This window comes from Melospiza georgiana, chromosome 3 (assembly GCF_028018845.1).
Source record: "Melospiza georgiana isolate bMelGeo1 chromosome 3, bMelGeo1.pri, whole genome shotgun sequence".
Taxonomy (NCBI): Eukaryota; Metazoa; Chordata; class Aves; order Passeriformes; family Passerellidae; genus Melospiza; species Melospiza georgiana.
The window spans coordinates 18,710,628-18,732,788 of NC_080432.1; the positions used below are offsets into that span (position 1 = coordinate 18,710,628).

Consider the following 22,161-nt stretch of genomic DNA (forward strand, 5'->3'; position numbering starts at 1 on the left):
ACTTTGTTTTTAATTTTTGTTTTGTGTGGCAACAAAGCAGGAGCCAGAATAGAGTGTGGTCATTGGCTAGCTCTGTTAAAGTGCTAGGCTTAAATATTTTACTTTCAGTTGAAAATGCATTTGCAGATGTTGAGACTTTTGTATTTAATATAGTTGTAATTGTATGAAATGTTGTATAATTGTATGAAATGATCCAGTTGATGAGCTCAGCAATGAATGGGTCAGATTTTCAGGCAAAGGTAAGGCTGCTTGATGTGCAGGAGAGAGATGGAGGATTATAAAATAGCCCATGATTTTCTTTAATTGATGCCCTCTTCTGTCCTTCTTTTGGTTGCTTTCCTTACTAAGCTCCCTTCCTGTTCCTGGGTGTGCTACAATCCTGACTTAGTGGCTGTAGTTGGACTTCATTAATAAAAAAGTTGAAGCAAAATGATACATTTTGTGCTGGGGGTACTCAAATTGTACTTCACACCAATGTGAATTTTTGAAATATTTGTGACTTGTGGTATTCATGTGCCCTCTAAACAAAGAAAAACTATGAAACAAGCAGAGAAGAAAGAAAACACAATTCTTATCTTGCTTGCTGTGCCTATGTTGTGCTAAAGTAAAATGCAATATGAAAATTGTTTACCCAAAGTAAAGATGTTTTATTCCCTTGGCCTGTCAGGGCCGAGAAAGTGTATAAGTGAGACAGTCACAAAAAAATTCAGAAATAACCGCAATTCTGTGCAGTTGTAAACAAAAGTGCATAGCAAATTCAGTTTAAATCAAATGTACATAGTGTAGTATAATAAAGTAATTCATTAACCTTCTAATAATAAAGTCAGATCCATCATTCTCTCTCCCCTTTGTCAGAGTTGCTTTTGATTTACAATATTTGTGACTGAGGTGTCAGGCTTTTTTGAGACATGAAGTCCTTTATTTTCAGTACTCTGCTTTTCCACCCAGTTGTTTGGAAGTCAAGCACTGCAGTCATTCCTTAAAAAACTCTCCCTTGCTTCAGCTCGTGTGACCTTGGGCTTCCTCTGGTGTCCTTGGTGCAGCCGATCGAACTGCCTCGTTTGGTGCCTCCATAACTGCAAACTTCTATTTTCTAAGCTGGAGCAGAGTCAGCTGGAATTTCTGATGTGATTTTAAAAAGAACTGCTTCAGTAGATGCACAACACCCCTGGTTTCTCCCAACACCCCTGGCTTCTCCCCAGTATGCCAAAGTACTGCAGTGCTTTTATGTTTTAAAGCTTTTCAGTACCTGTAGTGAGCATGGTTTTGGGCTGGGAAAAGAAGGGCAATCTTTTAGTTTAGACCTTAAATTAGGGATCTGAGTCCTGTTTGAAAAATGCTTGGTGTGTGTGCTGGGAATTCATAAAACTTAATTTTTGTAAAGAAGAGAAAAACCCTCATCCAAGGCTATATGGAATTATCACATGTTTCAGTAGTTGCTTTCATGCTGTCTTTAAAAAAAATACAACATCTGATTGAAATTTGTCTTCCTTGTTTTTTTTTTTTTTAATCAAGTGCTTAATTTATGCCTAGTTTCTAGCTTGAAACGGAATTTTTCGGATGTTGGCTTTTTTCCCCCCTGAAATTGCTGGATGTTTGTATACAACTAACACCTTCAGTTTCAGGGAGGAGTGAGAAACTGTTTAATGTAAGGACTCCAGTTTATGAACAAAGCGTCCTGAGAGCACTCGTGTCCTTTTCTTGTTGTCACACAGCAATAAAACAGTGATACAAACTAACTGCTGGGGTGGATAATGAATGGCACGGTTGAGCCATTCCCGAGGGAAGCAGGAGTGAGTCCTGGGGATCCCAGTTTGGGGTGGTGCCAGGCACAGGAGCCACCAAGGGCGATGAGCGGCACTGAGAAATCACAGCAGGCATTTGGTTCACATCAGCTTCTTCATCTTTCCCTTCTTCACCTCTCTGGGAAGAGGCATCTCTGTGATGGATGCTCTCTGGTCAGCTTGCCCGAAGCTCCAGGGTACCCCAGGAGGCCTTGCAGGTGAGCAGGCAGTGGTGGTGACAAATGTGACACCATTTGGTGCAAGAATAGAACAACTACTTACAGAACTTGATCATCTCAGCATTGCCTCTGGAGCTGAAGGGAAGCAGGATGAGATAACATCAGTATCATAACATTTTAGTTGCTTTAGACTCTAAGGACTTGAAGGTATGTTTTTTAGGGAATTTGCAGTTTGGTTGCTTTTCCTTTCCTTGGTTTCTAGAGGTGATGCAGACACTCCCAAGTCCCAGAAATGGCCCCACACAGCAGGTCTGAGTGCTCTTGGCTTAATGTATTAGTAATTATCCTGAGCATTGTGGATGGAAATGGCAACTCGTGATCCTTCCTGTGTAGTGTCTGTATTGCTAAATCCCAAGGATTAACAACTGGATATAGACAGGCACACTGAAGAGTGAACAGCCCAGCTAGGGTCAAATTAGGTCTGCTTTGTGTATAATGCCATGGTTTGTATAATTTTCTCTTAATTCCCATCTGTGAGCTCATCTTTTAAATTAACAAATGTTGTTGCAGACGCACAGCCTGTGCCATTTCTGAATGGCATTCCTGTTCTGAATACAAGGTTGTACAGCATTAAATGTGAAAAGTTGAAATGTTTTACACACCTATATAAACTGCTGTAAATCTATTTGGGGACTTCTTTTTTATTTTATACTTTTCTGCCCCAGTAATTGTGGTTGAGAGATATTCTTACCTGGCTGCACTGACATCCTTCACTGCCAGGCTCCTCTAGGGGAGTCAGAAGCACTGCAACATGTTCTGTGACAAAAGATTAAAGCCAAGTGTCAGAGTTCCTGCTTGGAAAGCTTTGTCCCTTAATTTAGGTCACTACCTCCTTGTGCTGTCTACAGCAGAACCCATTGTGCTCATCTTCACTATATAGTAAATGTATGGTAAACTGATCTTACCTACCTCCACATTCTCTCTCCTACTTTCTTTCCTTACAAGCTCCAAGTCTGGCTTTTTGTTTGGTTTTCTTGTTGATTTCTTGGGGTTTTTTCCCCTCCCATAAAGTACCAAGGAAATGGGTGGGTAATGTAGCCATCAGGCAGTTTTGAGCTTGCTTTCAGCTTTTTACTCTCTGTGAATATCTGTAAAAGGTGTTCAGGAACTGATCAGAAACCTTTGTCTTGGGGAGCTGGGCAAAAGCAGTGGTCAGAAATTCTGTGTTCTTGGTGTAGTTCCAGGGCTCAGAAAACACTGTTTGCAAGTGTTTACACTGCCAGGAGTGGGTCACATACCTGCAGTCTGTGTAACAAGATGTGCAGAGGCTGGAGTGCTTTTGTCAAAGCTTTTAAAAGAGTAAAGGCACTCTCTCATATAGGGTTGAAGGGGATCTTGGCACTCAGAATAGCCCTGGAAAGGCTTTGGAGACATCAGGAATGTGCATGTGCACAGTTGTATTCCCTGAGAGTCTCCAACAGCAGATTCCTAAAGCTGTGAAACAGATGGAGCTGAATTTCTCTTTGCAAAGGCATTAAAAATCTCTAATTCCATAGTATTTACACAAAATCACAAAAATAGTGCATGTAGGAATAGCTTTGTTACTCTTAAAAATGATTATTTAAATTAATTTAGAAGGATATTTATACCTCTCCCCTCTTGTTTGATTTTGCCTCCTTTTCCTCCTCTTTGACCTTTTGAACTCTTGCTCCTAAGGATGTATATCCCATTCGCCCTTTAGAAATGAGGACAAGCAAGGATTTGTGTCTTTTCTTGAGAAAGCACCTTTTCCATCTGTATGAAAAATCCTGAATTGTATAGGTTGCTCTTGCAAATGCTTAGTGGAGCAATTGCTTTCTGGATATATTTGATTTTTTTGCCTTGCTGGGGGCCATGTGAGTAACAACCGGTTGAGACTGAAGTTGAGAATTGGTCTCAAGAGAACTGGCATTAATTTTTAGCTAGCAGCTAAACTTTGATAGCAGTTTAATATTAATAGCATGTAGTGAGATGGTGCTCAGAGGCAGTAATCATCAATGTTTTATATCAGATATGGCCGCTGCCTTTTTAGAGTGCTTGTTTAGTAGTTGTGGCAGGAAAGACACAAGCCAGAACATCTGTGTGGTGTGTATAAACAGAAAAACCAAAGATAAGGAGCCTTCTCCAGCTGTGAAGAGGAAGCCAAGTAAAATATCCTTGGTTTCTTGGGAATGGGGTTTGGGGGCTGAGACTAAGAGCACAGCAAGTTCACTTGTGTTTTTAGGAACTTTTCTATGAAATGTGTTACAAAAATGCAAATTGTGTTTCCACTTCACTACCTATGTGGTAAACTCTGGTGGCTTTTTATACCAGATGTAATTACCATTGTTTTTCACTCTTGCTGAACTCTAGTTGACTGTTCCTTCCTCTTTTGTCAAATGATTGCAGGGTACATACACATGTAGTAAAGTGAGAGGAGTTCTGACAACATCACCTGAAGAGGGAAGGAAGGAGCGCCAGGTCCAGATTTAAAACTGAGTAATTCTCTGACACTGTTGAGTCAGGGACAGATGAAATGACTCCATGATTCAGAAGGTGAAAAAGAGACTTTATTAAGAGATGGCATCCTTTTATAACCAGGATTGCTAAGGTGAAACCTGATTGGTCTCAAAGTAAAAACCTTTCACACTCTTGGTGAACCATGAATAGCCCACTCTGAAGGTACATACCTGTGAACAGAAAGAGAGATCATTGTTTTCATTCTTCCTCTCTAAGTTTCCCAGGCCTGAAGCCTGGGAGAATTCTCTTTGATTGAACTGAGAATCTCCACAATCCTCCAGCAATGTAATTTAGTTGAGCAGGAGATTATTTCTGCAGCGTCTCTTTTGCTTATACCTTAAAGAAATTTGGGGTTGTTTAGACAATTGTACCCACTGTAGTTGATAAGATGTTATCTGTGTGGGAAAGAATGCATTTACAGCAGGCTGGGACTCCAAGGTGCAGCATGCCTTTGTGTTGGAAAGTAACCACGTGCTGTTTCTTTGTCTGCTGCAGATGTTTCTGACCGTGTACCTCAGTAACAACGAGCAGCACTTCACCGAGGTGCCAGTGACCCCTGAGACGACCTGCAGGGATGTGGTGGAGCTGTGCAAGGAGCCTGGGGAGAGCGAGTGCCACCTGGCTGAGGTGTGGTGTGGCTCAGGTAGGTCAGGCTGGCAGCTGCTGAGCTGCTGGGCATTCTCTGCTCCGGACAAGGTGGCACATGGGCAGATGTAGAAAGATGTGATCCTGTCCCAGAGAGTTCCTGCATTGCCATTTCATTGCTTTCTTCATCACACTGGCTGTGTGATAACCCACCTGCAAGAAGGGTCACATGTGCAAAACTGAGTGAAAAGCAAAAGGGAGCTTGAACATGGAGATGTTTCTGTGTCTGTGCAGCCCTTCTGTGACTCAGATGAGTCTGAGGGGTGTGAGACAGTATTTTTCTCTTCCTCGTCCTCCCCACAGTGGGATTCCAGCAGCCTTTATGGGGATTTTGAGGTACTAAGTATTGGTAATTCTGTGACTAGTTCAAAGCAATTTCTTTACCCCACAGCCATTTTCACTTGCAGTAGTAAAATAAAACTTCCTTTTTCTGATGGCACCTTCAGTGTTACCAATTGCATTGAGTGTGTTAGCAGAAGTAGTGGGAGTTCCCTGGTGTGAAGTGCTCTAAAGAAACTGGGTGACAGGGAGGATGGAGAAGCTACTTCTGGCTGTCCTTTCAAGCCTGTGGAAAAGGGGTTTGTGCATGTGGCTCATTGTCACTTTTTTCTTTTTCTATGTTCTTCTGATCTTGGGAGTTCAGATCTCCCAAACTTGCTGTGCTCCATTGGAACTGGAGAATATATGAACAGAAAAAACCCTTAAAATATTACTAATGTCTCATGGCTTAAATGGGAAAGGACACTGGACTATCTCCTGTCTCCATGGTACTCACTGGGTACTGGGAGCCATCCAGAGGCATAAGATAGATGAATCCCTGACAGGATTTTGAGTAATGAAAAATAATTATGTCTAAGCCAACCTTTTTGAGATGCTTCAACAAGATTATAAAAGAGTCAGATGATAAGGGCTTATATTTCTGTCTTCCTCTGCTGTTATCTCAGGCTCACATCTGTTAAAAGAAGTCTTTGGTGAGATGGATGTTTGTTTAATGCTATGAGATACCTGAGTTGTCTCTTGATATTTACTTGCTTCTGACAGAGATGTGATGTTTCTAATATTTCTAACTTTAAAAAATGGAGCAGAATTTTTTTCTTCTCCTTAGAAATAAAGAAGCTTTGCTTCATCAATGATAATAAAATAAAATCAACAATTCATCATGGAAAGAGATCTTCTAGGAATGTATTTTAATTGTTCATCTTTGTCTGAATCAAGACAATACTGAAGTCTACAGTGAAAGAGAAGTAAAATAAAGGTTTAGGTAAAACTACTGAATTTATAGTTAACCTTAATGCTCACACCCTGTTAAAGAGCACAAGTGGTTGTGGTGAGGGACAGGGTTCTCCTGTTGGTACTGAAATTGGAGCTGTGTCAGAGTGGGCAGCTCCTCTTGTGTTTCCTGAATCTGGATTTTTGCTTGGCTTTTTAGATGGTGGTGTAGCATTTGCTATAAAGGGCAGTGAGATTGTCCTGAAATCAAAGGACAGCACCTCCAGGAAGAGGCAAGTGAAGTCTGCCAGTACTTAGGGCCCAAATGTTCTGCTTAAGCTGAAAAATGAACTTTAAATAAATTATGTGGTGTTTTATTTATACCATCAAATTATCAGCCTTTCTGAGGCTGGAGATGTAAGAAAATAATCTGGATACAGAAACATAAAGTGAAGCAGAGAATTTTTTCCTGAGATGAGTCTTTGCAGAGACATCATGAGACACACAAGAACAGATATCTAAGACAAAAAATATTTTGTCCCTTTTTACAGTGAAAAGTTTTACAAGATCATTGAGCCCAGCCTTTGCCCAAACACCACTATGCCAACTAGACCATGGCACTAAGTGCTATGTCCATCTGTCTCCTGAACATTTCCAGGGATGGTGACTCCACCACCTCCCTGGGAAGCCTGTTCAAATGCTTAACCAACCTTCAAGTGCAGAAATTCTTCCTGGTCTCCAACCTTACCCTCCCCTGGTGCAGTTTAAGGCTGTTTCCTCTTCTGTCACTTGTTACCTGGGAGAAGAGGCCGACCCCCACCTGGCTGCAAGCTCCTTTCAGGGAACTGTGAGAGTGATAAGGTCTCCCCTGAGTCTTTTCTCCAGGCTGAACAACCTCAGTTGCTCCTCATCAGACCCATGCTCCAGCCCCTTCCCCAGCTCCATGGCCCTGCTCTCTCCAGCACCTCTGTGTCCTTCTTGCAGTGATGGCCCAGAACTGGACCCAGCTCTCGAGGTGTGGCCTCAGCAGTGCTGAGCACAGGAGGACAATCCCTGCCCTGCTCCTGCTGCCCTCATCATTGCTGGCACAGGCCAGCAGGTCAGTGGCCTGCTTGGACACCCTGGCTCATGTTCAGCTGCTGTTGACCAGCACCCCCAGGTCCTTTTCCAGCCCCTCTGCCCCCAGCCAGGAGCTCTGTTTGGGGTTGTTGTGACCCAAGGGCAGGGCTCAGCAGTTGCTGGAGTTCCAAATACAGTTCCCAGTTGTACTGTTAACAAAAATGCATTTATCTCAATAGCATTAAAAGATTTGAGTACTGCATTCATGCATGTTGCTTTGGATGAAATGTGTCTTGAGCATCTGTGTAGCATCCAGCAACAAGTATTTGCAAGATGTTTTCATGTATATTTAGGAATTTTTTTTTTTGGCAAGGGGAGGAGGCAGTGAGGGAGAGAAATACTTTTAGCTAATCTCGTTTTTGATGTCAGCAAAGTTTTCCATCTTGTTCTGCCAGGATTAGCCACGATTTCTGTTTTGTTTGTGTATTACACTGAACAAATTCAACTGCTTTGAAACAAACATGGTGCAGGACAGCTAACCTCTGGGGGTAGAAACAAGAGATTTGTGTTGGAAAACGACTTCTCAGACTTCAGTTACTGGGATCCTTCTTACATCACTTGTTTCTTTCTTCTTCTGACACTTGCTCAGGAATTTTAGCTTCTATTGTCAGACGTTATTAAGCCTGCTTTGAAAGATTGCTGCAACTGTGCTTGAGGCACTTTGCTCCCTGAAGGGGACAAGTTTACTACTCTCCCTGTCCTCCTAGTTTTGCTTGAAATTTGGTGAATATCAAGGCAAAATTTCTTAACCTTCCTATTATTATCTGAATTCTGTTAGACAGTTACCTTGCCTACTGTGGAAAGCAGCCAAAGGGAGTGCATGTATAAAGATCTCCTTTTTTTTCTCTCTATGAGACAGACAGGAAAAAAAACCACCAAAACTGATTGTCCATTCTTCTTGAGCTTTCCAAATGTACATTTGTTTGGTATTTGAAAATCTCTTTGACCTTCCTCTGAAGCCAGTGAGTGGTATTGACAGAATCCTTGTGTAAAGGGCATCTCCCTTGATTATAGAGTTTCTGCTGAAGTATTGCTGAGCTGCTAGAAATCTGCCTCATAAGCCTGCTGTATAGCCTTTAAGACAAAAATCTGCCAGTGGTGCTGTTGATTTTTTTGTTGTTGTGTTTTTTTCCCTTTTTTCCCTTGAATTAAGGTTTAGCAGATGAGGAATGTTTTCTGCTGTCTAGACAAGTAACCGCCAAGAGACGGCTTTTTCTGTAACAGTGACCTACTTGCTTATTCTGTAGAGCTAATCTCTTCTGACAGTCACTCCAGAAATTCTCCTTCCTAGATTGCTTGAGCACAGCTGCAGCATTTTCATTTAAAGAAACACTTTTATGTTGAAAAGAGCTTTCCACATACTGCAAACATGTTAGCAGCTCCTTCTCTAATGGAACTGAAAACATTTATACTTAGTGCCAACAATTTTTCCTGCTGAAAAGATGATTTCATATTAAGACAGTGACTTTTTGGAAGACTTTATTGAATATGAATGAACTACTCTGATTTCTTTTTTCTCTCTTTCCCCTCCCCTTGCTTAAAAAAAAAAATGAAAGGAAACTGCCAACAAAAGCAACGTCAGGAAAAATGAAACTGGTGCAAAAATGGTGGTATTTAATTTCATTCTTTGTTTGCTTGTCTTTATTTCTCAGGCCAGGAACAATATCTTCTGCTTGTCTGGCATCCAGCACAAATGGGTCCAAACATGACCATGAGCCCCAATGCTGTTAGAAGATACATCCTGGCTATATAAATTCACTACTGTGATATATTGACCACACTGTTGCCATCACATTTAAAATAGGCAGAAAAATTGATGGTAAAACATCTAGAATAACAAAAGAAACGGCTTTGATGTAAAGATTTGGAGGCCAATAAGTAATTCTAGTTATATTCTGGCTGTGAGTGTCTGGTTGTGATACATGTAAATTTTTAAAGAATGGTAATAACAGAAAGGGAGGAGTAGTGGTAGATTTAGATTCACACTGGGTTTTTTCTATTATCAAAAGGCAGCAAGTAAGGCTTAAAAATTACTTAAATGACTGAATCCTGAGCTTGGGGATAAAAGCAGGAAAAGAAATTCAGTGGAATTTGTGCATGTAACTTTTCCATCACAGTTATTTGAAAGGAAATGGCAAGTTCTTACTGGGCTCACTTTTCACTGTCTGATCCTTTTTTTACTTTGAGCTGTGAATCCAAAGTAGTTCAGCTTTTCAAGGTTTATCAGAAATAGGCCTTTCAAAATTGCATGTCGTGTGAAGTTCATGAAATTTGCTGTCCAAAACAATGAGCTGGATCTGTGTCTGACAGGAGCTGTGGGAGAACACTTGAAGTGACAGGAGCTGTACTGGCACACTGAGCATCAGCCCTGCTGGGTACTGCCAGGCAGCCTCTCCAGGCTGTGAGTGCTCCTGCCTGAGCTTGAATGCAAGGGCTGCCATCCAGCGTTGGGAGAAGGATTCCTCTTCCCTGAGAGTGTCTTTGCATCTCTCTTGGTTCTCTACAGAAGGATTCCTCTTCCCTGAGAGTCTGTCTTTGCAGCTTTCTTCCTTCTCAAGAGCAGGGTTCCTCTTCCCTGAGAGTCTATCTTTGCATCGCTCTTCGTTCTCGTGGAATTAGGAAGTGGAAGTGTCCCTGTAGGAATGATGGCAGCAGTGCCCTTGAGGAGAGGGTGGGAGTGACTGAGGGATGAGTTTGTCTGAGGTGCCACAGAAGAGGAGTGAAAGGTACAACAGCACATTTCCTGCTGGTGGGTGGGTAAGGTGATTTTCACATGCAAAAGGAGGACACTAGAACTGAAAGCCCTGAATTCCCTGTTTTTTTTCTCACAGCCTGTGCCTCAGCTTTTCCCTTCAGGAGTGGACTTTTCCAGGGCTGCTGTTCAGAGATGTTTATTTAGTTTCAGAAGCAAGGAGCAACGCAGTGGCTTCTTAAGAGAAAAGTAGAAATCCCTTGGATGAGGGCAGGTGTTGTGTGCACTCACAGTGTTCAGGTGAAAGATGGACAGACATTTTTGGTTTGGTGTGGGCCCAAGCTGTGGTGGGATGGAGCAGTTCACAATTATTGTATTTAGGTTGCCCCCTAGACGAAGGAAGGAATGATGAATCTGCTTCCATGTTCTCAGAAGGCTAATTTATTATTTTATGATACTATATTATATTAAAGAATACTAAATCTAAATAATACAGAAAGGATACTTACAGAAGGCTAAAAAGATAATAATGAAAACTTGTGACTCTTGGAATTGGCTTGGCACTGATTGGCCGTTGAGTCAAAACAATTCACATGAAACCAATGAAACAATCTCCAAACACATTCCACACTTGAGCACAACACAGGAGAAGCAAATGAGATAAGAATTATTTTCCTTTTTCTCTGAGGCTTCTCAGGAGAAAATCCTGAGTGAAGGGATTTTTCAGAACACATGACTGTGCCACACTTAAAGGTTTTTTACCTTTCCAGAGCGCCCCGTGGGCGACAACGAGCGGATGCTGGATGTTCTGCAGAGGTTTGGAATGCAGAGGAGCGAGGTGCGGTTCTTCCTGCGCCACGAGCGCTCGCCCTGCCGCGAGGCTGGTAGGTGTTCACCTCAGTGCTCTGTCTCTTCAAGTTCTGTTTCATCCTTCAAGGTTAAGGAAACAACTTGTGTGTGTTATTTATTAATGTTCATAGCCAGTAGGTGTTGCAGCCTTTCTTTGTCTGACTGTTGGTTAGTCTTTGTAAAGGCTTCATCTTCCCTTTCTATAGCTGGGAGTAGTAAAACCCAATTGAAATTTCTGCAGGTTTTCTAGAGCTGGTTATCACCAAAGCATCCAAGGGCATGCTGTGTTAAATATATTTTCTCCAGCAAAATATCTTGAAATCTGTGATGATCTCTTCCTTTAAATATAGGAATTAAATAAATATAGAAATATAAATTTTGCGCTGCTCTTCAAATCAAACTGTTGCCCATTTGGGTCATTATTCACCTGGATAATACTTTACCAGGGTGATAAACTTGGCATGCTGGGCGAAGATAGAGCTCTTCAAAGTTTCTCCTACACATTTGTGTTAGTTTTAGGAATCGCATTAAATGAACTGCCTGGTGAAGTTCTCTGAGAATATAATTCTCATTGTAAATTGAAATTTCCTGTAAAGGAAATTTACTTTCAGCTTTTCATGGGTTTTCTGTGTATCCCATATTCATCTCTTCAGTAAAATCTTTCACTTTTACCTTTAAATCAATCTACCAGATTCTTCTTCCTCCCCCTTTTCTGTTTTCATCCTTGGTAATATTCCTCAGTGTTGGAAATACTGAATTTGTTAAGTGGCATAGTACCCTGCATATTTTAGATGTCTGACTGTATCTCAATATTTGAAATGCATACTGGTGATAGAATGAGTGCATGAAAAGCTAAAGCTGTGCCATTTCTACCTGCTAAAGATCTTGCAGAGCAGTTTAGGTGTCAAAATGTATTTTTTCAAGTCCAGGGTGCCTGTAGTATTAAGATTGTCATTTTATTGGCCACAGCCTTGCCAATAAATTTGAACTTTGAATTCAATAGGAATCAAATGGACAAGAAAGTATCAGGCATGGCTTTGTCCAGTAGTACACTTATGTTCCACAGGGAAATCAATGAGATTGGTATTGGGCATCTGAGCACTATTTGCACATGATTTGATGGGAATAAAGTAGGGTTCTAGTTAAGCAGCATCTTTACTGATATAATGACTGCCAGGAAGAAGAAGAAAAAGTGCTTTTAAACTATAATGCTCATTTAGTAGGGGCTGACTGCCTGTTTGCCACAGGATAAAAACTGGAATAGGCTAGTATTGGTTAAGCTGGTTTTGTTTGTCTGTATTTTTGAACAGAACTATACTTTCAAATAAAAGTTGACACTGAACAGAAATCTTTCTAGAAAATGTGTTGTGTCATCACTTAAATTCATCTTGGTAGTAAACATATAAGAACAAGTATTCAGATTCTACTCCAAAATGATTATTCTGATTCTCCTTTGTACTGAAAGCTATGTCTAAAAGGATAAGAAAAATCTTACATTACCTTACACCTTACATCTGTTTCTGTCTAGGGTCTGGACAAAGATCTCAGGATCCAGCCTTCAAAAGAAATGGTGTGAAAGTGCCTGGTGATCGAAGGATAGAGAATGGGGTGAGTGCTGCATGCAGTGGCTGAGCTGGAGTTAATTTTCCCACAGCAGCCCTCCCTCCCAGTGCTGTGCTTTGCATTGGCAGCCACAAGGGTGCTGATAACACTCCAGAGTTTTGGCTACTGCTGAGCAGGGCTGGCACAGCATCAGCACTGCCCCAACATTCCCCCCACATCAAGGGCTGGCAGTGGGCAGGGTCCTGGGAGGGGACACAGCCACACCAGCTGACCCAAAGTGACCAAAGGGATATTCCCTGGTGTGTGGCGTCAGCTGAGATACAAAAGCCAAGGGAAGGAGGAGGAACAGGGGAACATTTGTTATTTTCCAACATTTGCCTCCTGGAGCAACTGCTTCCTGTGCTGAAGCCCTGCCTCCTGGGAAGTGGCTGGACATCACTCTCTGATAGGTAGAGAATAAACTGGTTTGTCTTTGCTTGCTTTAACAAACTTTTTTTGCCTTTGCTTTACTAAACTGCCTTTTCTCAGCCTAGGAGTTGTTTTCCAGTTTATTCTCTCTGCCCTGTCCTGCTGGGAAGGGGAGTGGTAGAGCAGCTTGGTGGGCACCTGGAATTCAGCCAAGGTCAACCAGCTATAGTCCTTTCTGGTCCCTGAACTGGGGTGAGACAAAGGCAGATTATATATATGTGTATATATATATTTATATAAATAAATACTTTTTAGTTACCAACATCAAGCTCCTGTGTGGGACACAGAGTTTGTCAGCTGCACTGCTTATCTTTTTTTCTGAGTTTGGGAACATATTTACATAAACAATGACTCTGTGCTTTGCCCTCACACTGATGACCTTGCTACACTGGGGGAGCTGTCTTGTCTCTCCCTGCCTGAGATTGATGTGAATGCTTTTAAAATGCAGGCTCCCATGGTCTTTGCTCATCCATATATAAGCTGTTTAATACTGTTAATAATATTAACTAATAGTGTTGGCACCCTGTGGGGTTTGTGGAATTCAGTGTCATGTGGGTGTAAAAGAAAGCAAACTTTAGGTGAGGAGATATTGAGATGTGCTCTGAGGTACCCAGTTCCTGGGTGGCAGTGTGTGTGGAAGGACTTGGGCATGTGCCTGGGGTGGTTTTCACCTCCCATTGCCTGGGACTTTACACCTGAACAGGTAATCAGTGAACCCAAACTGATATGTCACCTGAGAGAAGGGTGCCTTGCCCAGCCCAGTGAAAACTAGCAGTGTCTCACCCTGTTCTGGGGCCTGGTCTGTGAGCCACAGTCCAGTGCTCAGAGCACTGTAGGTGAGGCAGGAACCCAAACTGTGTTTGAGGACACTATGGCTGAGACAGGCACTCACACCACCATAATTGCCCCAGTGGTGAAAAAAGGAAAAATAGAAATGGACAAAGTAAGCTGTCATCTGTCATTGGTTGGAAAGGGAGGAAAAAGGAGAATAAGGGAGAGCAGGGTTCAGATAAAGAAGCCAGTCCTTCAAAAAAGAAATTGCAAGGAGTGAGACAAATCAAAGAGGAGACAAAGTTACTCAGTCCTTGACCTCAGCAGAGCTTCAAGACTTGAGAAAAGATTCCAGCTGCCAGCCACGTGAGCAGATTTCTGCCTGGCTGCTTCAGTGCTGGGCTAGTGGGGCTGACTGTCAGCACTTGGATGGTCATGAAGCCCCAACAGCTGGGATCTCTTGCCAGAAATCAGGAAATTGAAAGAAGTGTTGGAAAACAGCAATTTGCAGTTTCTGGACATGGCTACTCTCAAGTGTGAGGGCAAGGTGTCACTTAAGGAAGATCCTGTAAATTCCAAGGAAAGTGAACCACTGCATGAAGGTATCCAGTACCTGAGAGAATTAGCAGTGCTGGAAGTCATCTATAGTGATCTAAAAAGTGACAATGTCCCTAAAGATCCAGAGGATGTCCCTTGCACAGTGGCTGTGTGGAGGAAGGTGGTGAACATGTCATGACACTTAGCACCCACAGGCCTCTGGAAGAATTACCATTGTAGTGAAAATGGAGGCTTTCCCTCTTTGGAGATACAGGTGCAAATAGTGCCATGGAAAGAAGTGAGAGGCTGGTAATGACTATTCTAAAATAGACACAAAGCCTCTAGCAGTTACCATCCTGAATTTCAGTTTCCAGGATGTCACCAGATCTGTGGGCTGCCATAGCTGTGCTTGTACAGGTGATCTCAGAGCCTCAAATGCACCATACTTCCCCTTCTCTCCTTTCATCAGAATTCTTTTCTCATATTACTTCAGTTTGGGGTTTTTTTTTTTTTTGCAGTTTTGTCAAAGATCCCTAGCTCCAGACTTCAAGTTGACACCAGTTACTGTTTCAGCATTGAATCCACTGTCTACCACTCTTGCACCATAATATTATGGATGTAAGATTGAATCTAGACTCAGGAAATATCTGAACAGACAACCAAGAACAATGCTGTCTTTGAGAGTGGTGTTTTCCCTCCTGCCCAGCTATATTTAAACTTTCTATTTTCTTCAGCTTACATGGAAGTGCTTCAAATTGTAGTGATACACCTACAAGCACAGATCCATGCTGCCACATGCTGAGCATTCTGGGCTCAGTCAGTCAAAGCTGATTCATGCTGAGCTGAATTATAAAGGGCTCTGAAATGCCTCTTGAAAATGCTGCTGGGATTTTGCTGCTAGAAACATTAATGTTCCAAAATATGTCATTTTCTGTGAGTTGTTGGATTGGGCTACACATGTGTATGAGCTTATGATTATTTGTTTTACCATAAAAAGATACTGTGTCTCCAATTATTTTATTGGCTGTTCAGTTGGGTTTTTTGTTTGAAAGACTTTTATCATACTTTTCTGCAGTAGCTCTATTAAGTGCTAGCCAAATTAAAAATTCTAGACTTAGCATGCTTTGGGTTTTCTTTGACAGGTAAGTGCCCCAAGGATGGATATGACACTGGCTGAACTTCAGGAAATGGCATCACGCCAACAGCAGCAAATTGAGGCTCAGCAACAAATGCTGGCTAACAAGGTGAGTTTGGGATGAGATTGTTTACAGCCAGAAACAAAGGTAGTAAGAGTCATGTGAAGTGAAGGGAGGAATGGGGTTTTTTTCACCCCTTCTAAACAGAGGGCTCCTTTTCTTTGGCTGCTTGTTTTTAAATTTGAAAGTCAATGTATGCAAATATCCAGTTGTAAAACATACAAATAATGCCAGTGATAGAAGTAACCATTTAGCTTACTGAAAGGATAGGGCACATAACATTAAAGTATTGTCATTCATCCTGGTGGCTCTGTCAGCTCTGTTTGTGCTCCATGTGGTGACCAGCAATTCACCAGTTTGATCACTGAACAATGCTTTTGTCTCTGCTGTCCTGTCATGCTATCTTGCCTTCTCCTGATAAGAGTTCAGCGTGCCTGGTTTTCTGGGACAGCTGGCTGGAAGAGATGTCTTGTATGTGATAAAATAACCTAGGACTGTGATTTATAAAATGCTTGCAGAACAATAACAAAAAGCTGATGGAAGCACACAGGGTGCTCCTGAATTGTATGGGGGAAAAATACTCTGAATGTATCTGCAGAATGGTGGCACCGAGCTCATGTTTTGTTTGAGTGTTGTTGGTACACATTACTCTTGAAAATGTAACAGAAAATGCTGCTTTTGGCAGAGAATTGTGAAATGTGAGCCTGTCTTGAAGAGGGCTCATATGTCTGGGTGAGTGTTCCATGGGTTTCAGAATGTGCTTTGCTGGGGAAGGAGGCTGCTCTGGACATCTGCTCTGAGTACTTTTCCTGTGTCACACACCCTCTCTCCCCCTCCCTTTGAGATCAGCTCTCTGTGTCTGTATGTTTAGTACCTCGTTCAGTTCCCTTGACCCTCAATAATTGTATCTCAGGGAAATGCTTCAAGCCATGGCTTTCTAATAGTTCTGCAGCACCTGCTGAGTGATATGGCCTGTCAAAATAACCAATAAAACTTCTTCTGCTTGTGGTAAGAACAGGGGCAACTGTGATGCACGAAATTGGTCAGTCAACCAAGTGATGAGAAGTTTTACCTGAAATGAAACTTCAAGTTACACCTGAAATGTAGCAGCACAATTAATATCCACATTTCAGCAGTGGGAGCAGCTGCCTTGTTTAATTGGCCAAAGAATTTTGCCCTCAGTTCCAGCTGGGATGTGTTTATGTATGAGGAGCCTAAACTTTCACAGCTTCTGTTTCACTCCCAGGTGATGGCAATACACCCTGGTCTTATAAATAACACTGTAGCCACAAGAAATAGGAACACTACTTTTACTGTAAATGATTTTAAAAAGAAAAAGATGAGTTTGAGTGTGGATAGCTCCCCATTGGGTAGGTGTTTGGAGAAGAGTAACCCTGTGGGTGTCCCTCTGGTAGGATTTTTCATTTCAGTGCCTGCCTGGAACAAACTTTCTTTCTTAGGTATCTCTTCAGAGTGACTTTCCATTGCCTCTTTCCTGCCTTCTGAAATCAGATGCAATATTAAAAATAGATTCTGAGGGAGGAAAAATACCCTTTCTTTTTAGACACGAGCTGTAATCTTTTTTTTTTTTTTGTGACATTTTCCTGCGTGGGAGTGACTCTAAAGTAGTGCATACACTGAGCCTGGTCCTGGTTTTCTCCAAAAGGCAGGCTCACTTTTTTGCTCTGCCTTTTTTATTCCAAGTGGGCAAGAATTTCTGTTTTCTAAATCTGACTGGTGATTTTTTTCTTTCTTTTGTGGGTTTGGCTTTTTTTGGAGGAAGTGTGGATTTCTAATATTAGTAAGCAGTGGTAGTCTTGGATTTTAGTGAGTGCTTGGGAAAGTCTCACTAATTGTACTCCCGTGGAGCAAACTCTGATCTCCAGAACTGGAAGCCATGTATAATGGCCAGGGATTTAAAGGAATTTTTTGTAGATGATCTAGTGCTCTCATGGTTTCTTCTAAGTCTAAACTAGACATATGTATGTAGAAACTGATAACACATTATTTTACTCTCTAAGTGCAAAAAGATCCTCTCCACTAAGGTGATATCTGTTCAAATGAAGGCCAGTTCACTGTAAAGGTTTTCCAGTGTCTTGATATGTGGTGATCATTATCAGGAGATAATGATCTGATATCTGATCATTATCAGAGGTTTGGTGTCCAGCCATCCTCCATCTCAAGGAGGTTGTAGCAGAACTAGTACAAGGTACAAAAAAGTAAAATGGAAAATAACAATAATTTATGGAATACCTTTTACATATAGAATGTCTGATATTCTCCAGCATGACTTAGTTGTTTAAAATGTGATATATGTGATAAAATGATATATGTGATATAATGAAATATGATAGAGATATGTAAAGTACAAACAGCATGGAGAAGGTGGAGAGGAAGAAATGTAGCTCAAAAGCTGAGTAATGATTAAAACAAATCATAAATGTCTTGGAACATGAATGCTTAAATTTTTCTCAGACTTCAAAATCTTTGCCTTGACTGCAGGAGCAGCGCCTGAAATTCCTGAAGCAGCAAGATCAGCGACAGCAACAGCAAGCTGCTGAACAGGAAAAACTGAAGAGATTAAAGGAAATTGCTGAGAATCAAGAAGCCAAACTTAAGAAAGTGAGAGCATTGAAAGGTCATGTGGAGCAAAAAAGACTCAGCAATGGGAAATTAGGTGAGTTGCTGCTTAGGAAAGGTTGCCTGGGATTTTTCATCAAATGCAATTTAATGAAAAATGTCTTAAAAGTCAAAAATTTCTGGTGATTTCAGTCAGAGGAGTTATTTACAGCATTCCAGGAAATGGTAATCTTAACAATTTCACATCTTTTATTTACCAAGAAAACTCATGCCTGACCTAGAACAAAATATATTTTCTTACTATATTTTAAAACATCCTGTAAGAGCACCCTGTATTTTGAGCCTAGCATGTCTGCTCTTTAATTACAGTGTACTTTTTTTCCATACTTGAATACCTTTGTGCACCACAGTAACTTTTTCCATCCTTGATGTCAATAACCCTACACATTTAGAATGTTATTTTCTTGGCTTTAACAAAGCTTAGCTTGATACCCAAGTTACCTTCTATGCAAGAGGTAACTAATGGCCAGATTAGCTGCATATTTGGTTTTTAGTGATGTGAGTCTGACCAGGGTCTTGCTTGCTATAGTACTGGTTGGGTGCTTACAGTTCAGTGTGTGGGATACAACCTTAAGTCTGAAATAAATATTTATTCTTCTGCCTACCTTTTCATCCTCTCTATAGAGCAGAACTTGTTATTTCCAGCCTGACTCGACTGAAAACATGAATGCATTGTTTTAGTAGGAAGCATTTTGGTTGACAGATAAAGCAAAAGTGTTTTTCTGTCGGAGAATCCCTTCTTGCGTTCTGTGGAGCAAAAGAAACTTACGTTTTAAGGCTTGGAAGGATGGTAAAATAATACAAGATCTTGGAGCATGTGAATCTGTTTTCCTGCACCATCCCCAGCAGGTCTGATTTTGGTACTTCCTTGAATTCTGAGTGATTCCTTAAACTTCATTCTGCAATAGAACAGTTTCAGCAGTGGGAGCAGCTGATGACAGATGTTTGTAATAGACCCAAAAAAGCTCTCTGAAGTCTTTGTTTAATGTGACAGCTTGGGTGTTTTGTCACTGAGTTCTTATGACCTAAATTCAGAGTTCCAAGTATCATAAATATGCCTTGTGGTTTTGTGAGCATCTTCCTGCTGAATTCAGCATTCAGTGAATTTAGGCTTCTCCAGATGAATTCAGTCTGGCATTGTGGTTTTGTTTATTTCAATACTTCAGAAAGTCTTAGAAAAGAGAAGTTCTCTTTCCCTCCCTGTCAGTGCTCTCTCTAAGTAGATCACATTTCCATAACCATTCTAGTGAGCCTGCATTTGCCAGAGCTCAGAGGAAGAGCTGGTGTGACAGGGCAGTGGCTTTGGCTGAGCAGCCCTGCTCTGCCTCCTTAAGTGCTGCCTTGGAAGCAGCCCACGCTGGGCTGTTTCTCAGGGCAGCTATTGTGCTCTGCCCTTCTTTGCAGTGGAGGAGATTGAACAGATGAACAGCCTGTTCCAGCAAAAGCAGCGCGAGCTGGTGCTGGCCGTGTCCAAAGTGGAGGAGCTCACCAGGCAACTGGAGATGCTGAAGAACGGCAGGATTGATGGTTACCATGACAACCAGTCGGCTGTAGCTGAGCTCGACCGCCTCTACAAGGAGCTGCAGGTAATGGGGGCCAGCCTGGGACCCTCAGCTCTCCTGGGCTCAAAGTTGGTTGGGTTGTTTCTTACTTTGTTGGAAAAAAATCCCATTGCTTCTGTTCCTGCTAGGACTGTGTTGTGTGACAGCCTGCATGCTGGATAGTTGTGCTGGGTTTAAGGTAAAGAGGGGAAGGAGCACACACTGTCTGTACCTTTCCTTTCTGCAAGATTTGGAGTCTAACCAAAGTTTTCTCCAGAGGGAAAACATGACTTGACTTTTTAGAAGGCTTTTCTCTTTCCAACCGTTTCCTGTCCTCGATCCTGAAAGTGAGTTTGTTTTTATTTTGGTTGTTTTCCCCTCCTCCCCCACTGCTTTGTGAATTTATTCAGTTGAGGAACAAACTGAACCAGGAGCAGAATGCCAAGCTGCAGCAACAGAGGGAGTGTTTGAACAAGCGCAACTTGGAGGTGGCAGTCATGGACAAGCGTGTTAATGAGCTGCGCGAGCGGCTCTGGAAGAAAAAGGCAGCTCTGCAACAGAAAGAGAATGTACCAGTAAGTGGGGGCTATTTCATAACTAAAACATTAATTCTGTGTCTTGTCTCTACAGCGTGAAGTAAAGACTTGCTCGGGGGGAAGGCTGTGGAGATGCTAGACTTGTTGTCTTTATCCATATGTAGTGGAAGTCTTGTATTATTAAAGTCCTTTTTGTGGTGCATTAGTGTTAACCTAGTTACTCTTTACAGACAAGGCGTCTTATGTTGTCGTGGAATTTTATTTTAGATTTTTTTTTGCCATTACTACCTCAGCTTTATAACTCTGAGAGCTGTTTCAAAAAAGCACTTTTGATACTGGAGTATCATTTGCTACTTGTTCTATTATTTTCTACTTATTTTTGAAACTCTGTGAATGGATACTGCAGAATAAAATGCTTTGTATTTTCTTTTTTTCTCCCCCCCAAGGTTTCTTCAGATGGGAATTTACCACAGCCAGTGGCTTCTGCTCCAAGCCGAGTGGCAGCAGTAGGTCCTTATATCCAGTCCTCTACTATGCCACGAATTGCTTCCAGACCTGAGCTCTTGGTGAAGCCAGCATTTTCAGATGGGACACAAACTCTGCAGGTACCTGATGGGCCACTGAAAACACAAACACTGCCCAATATGAGAGCTGGGAACAGTTCACAAGCTAAAGCTCCTGCAGGTAATAGCTTACAATTAATATTTTTTTGTCCAGATATGTTTTGTTTCCTTACCTCACAGCTCTGTTTTGATGCTTTGTCTTTTTAAAAGCAGAGTGTTATTTGAGATGCCAGTATTGCTACTTGCCATTTTTCTGCACCAGTGAATATATTTTAGAAGCACATCAAAGTTAAAAATGAAGTAAATCTATCAGTGAGCACTTTGAGTTGTTACGCAGCATGGACTAGAGGAGGACTTTTCTATAATTTCTATTATTTTCTATAATTGTTTATTTTCAAGTTCTCCTAAGAGCTATCAAACAGCGTGTTTGAGTTTCTAGAGGCAATTCTAGTACATACCTGGTGCCTGGATTTAAAAACTGGCAGTGCCAAGTTTTCTGATTGTGCATTTTGGAAATGACACCTGTAAATGACAGATTTCACAAAGGAGGTGATTGCTTGTAGCACAGAAACAGCAGTGAAGTTACTGACCTGCTGGAGAGTGAGGTTTGGCCTTTCCTCCTTGGAGAGTTAATGGAGATTTGTTGGCTTCTCTCTGTGGCATTCTCCTCTGAGAGACAGTTCAGTTCAGCAAGAGAAGCCTAAAGAAACTTTTAGAGAGTTGTAAATATCTCTTCCGTGCTGTCCTGAGAGAAGATTCCCTTTTCAGCTGGGAGAGAAGTGAAACGCTGAAGCAAGAAATGCAGACTGAGCTTGCTGAGTAGTTCTGTTTATTTTCTATCTCCCTTCCTCTATCTCCAGTTCTGGCAGATACTGCAGTGAACGTTGCACAAAAGCAGCTCCAAGTGTCTCTTGCTGTATTGGAGAATGAAGGATTGTTTCTTTTTAATTGGTTTGCTCATCCTAAAACTTCTGGAGTGGAATTTAAGCTCTAGACTGCACAAAATTTGAATTTTTGCTAGAGGAATGCATGGTGGTTAGCTATTTGAACTGTCACCTTATTTTGTAGCATTTGGACAAAAGGAGTGCTTTCCTAAAGAGAGTTTTTAGTACTTTGTCAGAATGAAATTTTCTGCTGCTGCTTATTATTACTGTTTAAATTTAACATTACTTAGGCTATTTAGAATTTAATAGAGAGAATTTGGTGAAATATGGAGACTGCAAGCATTTTCTTAGTGGTTTTTGCAGATCTCTACTCCAATGAATGTAAAGATCATAGATCTTTAAAGCAGACCCTATATGCACATAAACACTGAGATGAATTTTCTCCTG

The 22,161-nt window shown here is 41.5% G+C and overlaps 1 protein-coding gene across 4 annotated transcripts in view; it reads left to right on the forward strand.

The window, feature by feature from the left end:
• TP53BP2 (tumor protein p53 binding protein 2) overlaps nt 1–22,161 on the forward strand; it is a 56,048-nt gene that overhangs the window by 16,734 nt on the left and 17,153 nt on the right. For 3 of the 4 annotated variants that reach the window (XM_058021080.1, XM_058021081.1, XM_058021083.1), the window contains exons 2-9: nt 4,997–5,144; nt 10,937–11,050; nt 12,544–12,623; nt 15,497–15,598; nt 18,053–18,227; nt 19,595–19,776; nt 20,142–20,306; nt 20,714–20,951. In XM_058021080.1, the coding sequence (XP_057877063.1) occupies nt 4,997–5,144; nt 10,937–11,050; nt 12,544–12,623; nt 15,497–15,598; nt 18,053–18,227; nt 19,595–19,776; nt 20,142–20,306; nt 20,714–20,951 (1,204 nt within the window). Of the gene's footprint in view, nt 1–4,996; nt 5,145–10,936; nt 11,051–12,543; nt 12,624–12,976; nt 13,028–15,496; nt 15,599–18,052; nt 18,228–19,594; nt 19,777–20,141; nt 20,307–20,713; nt 20,952–22,161 lie in introns of those variants that run through there. The other variant, XM_058021084.1, reaches the window with a different exon arrangement.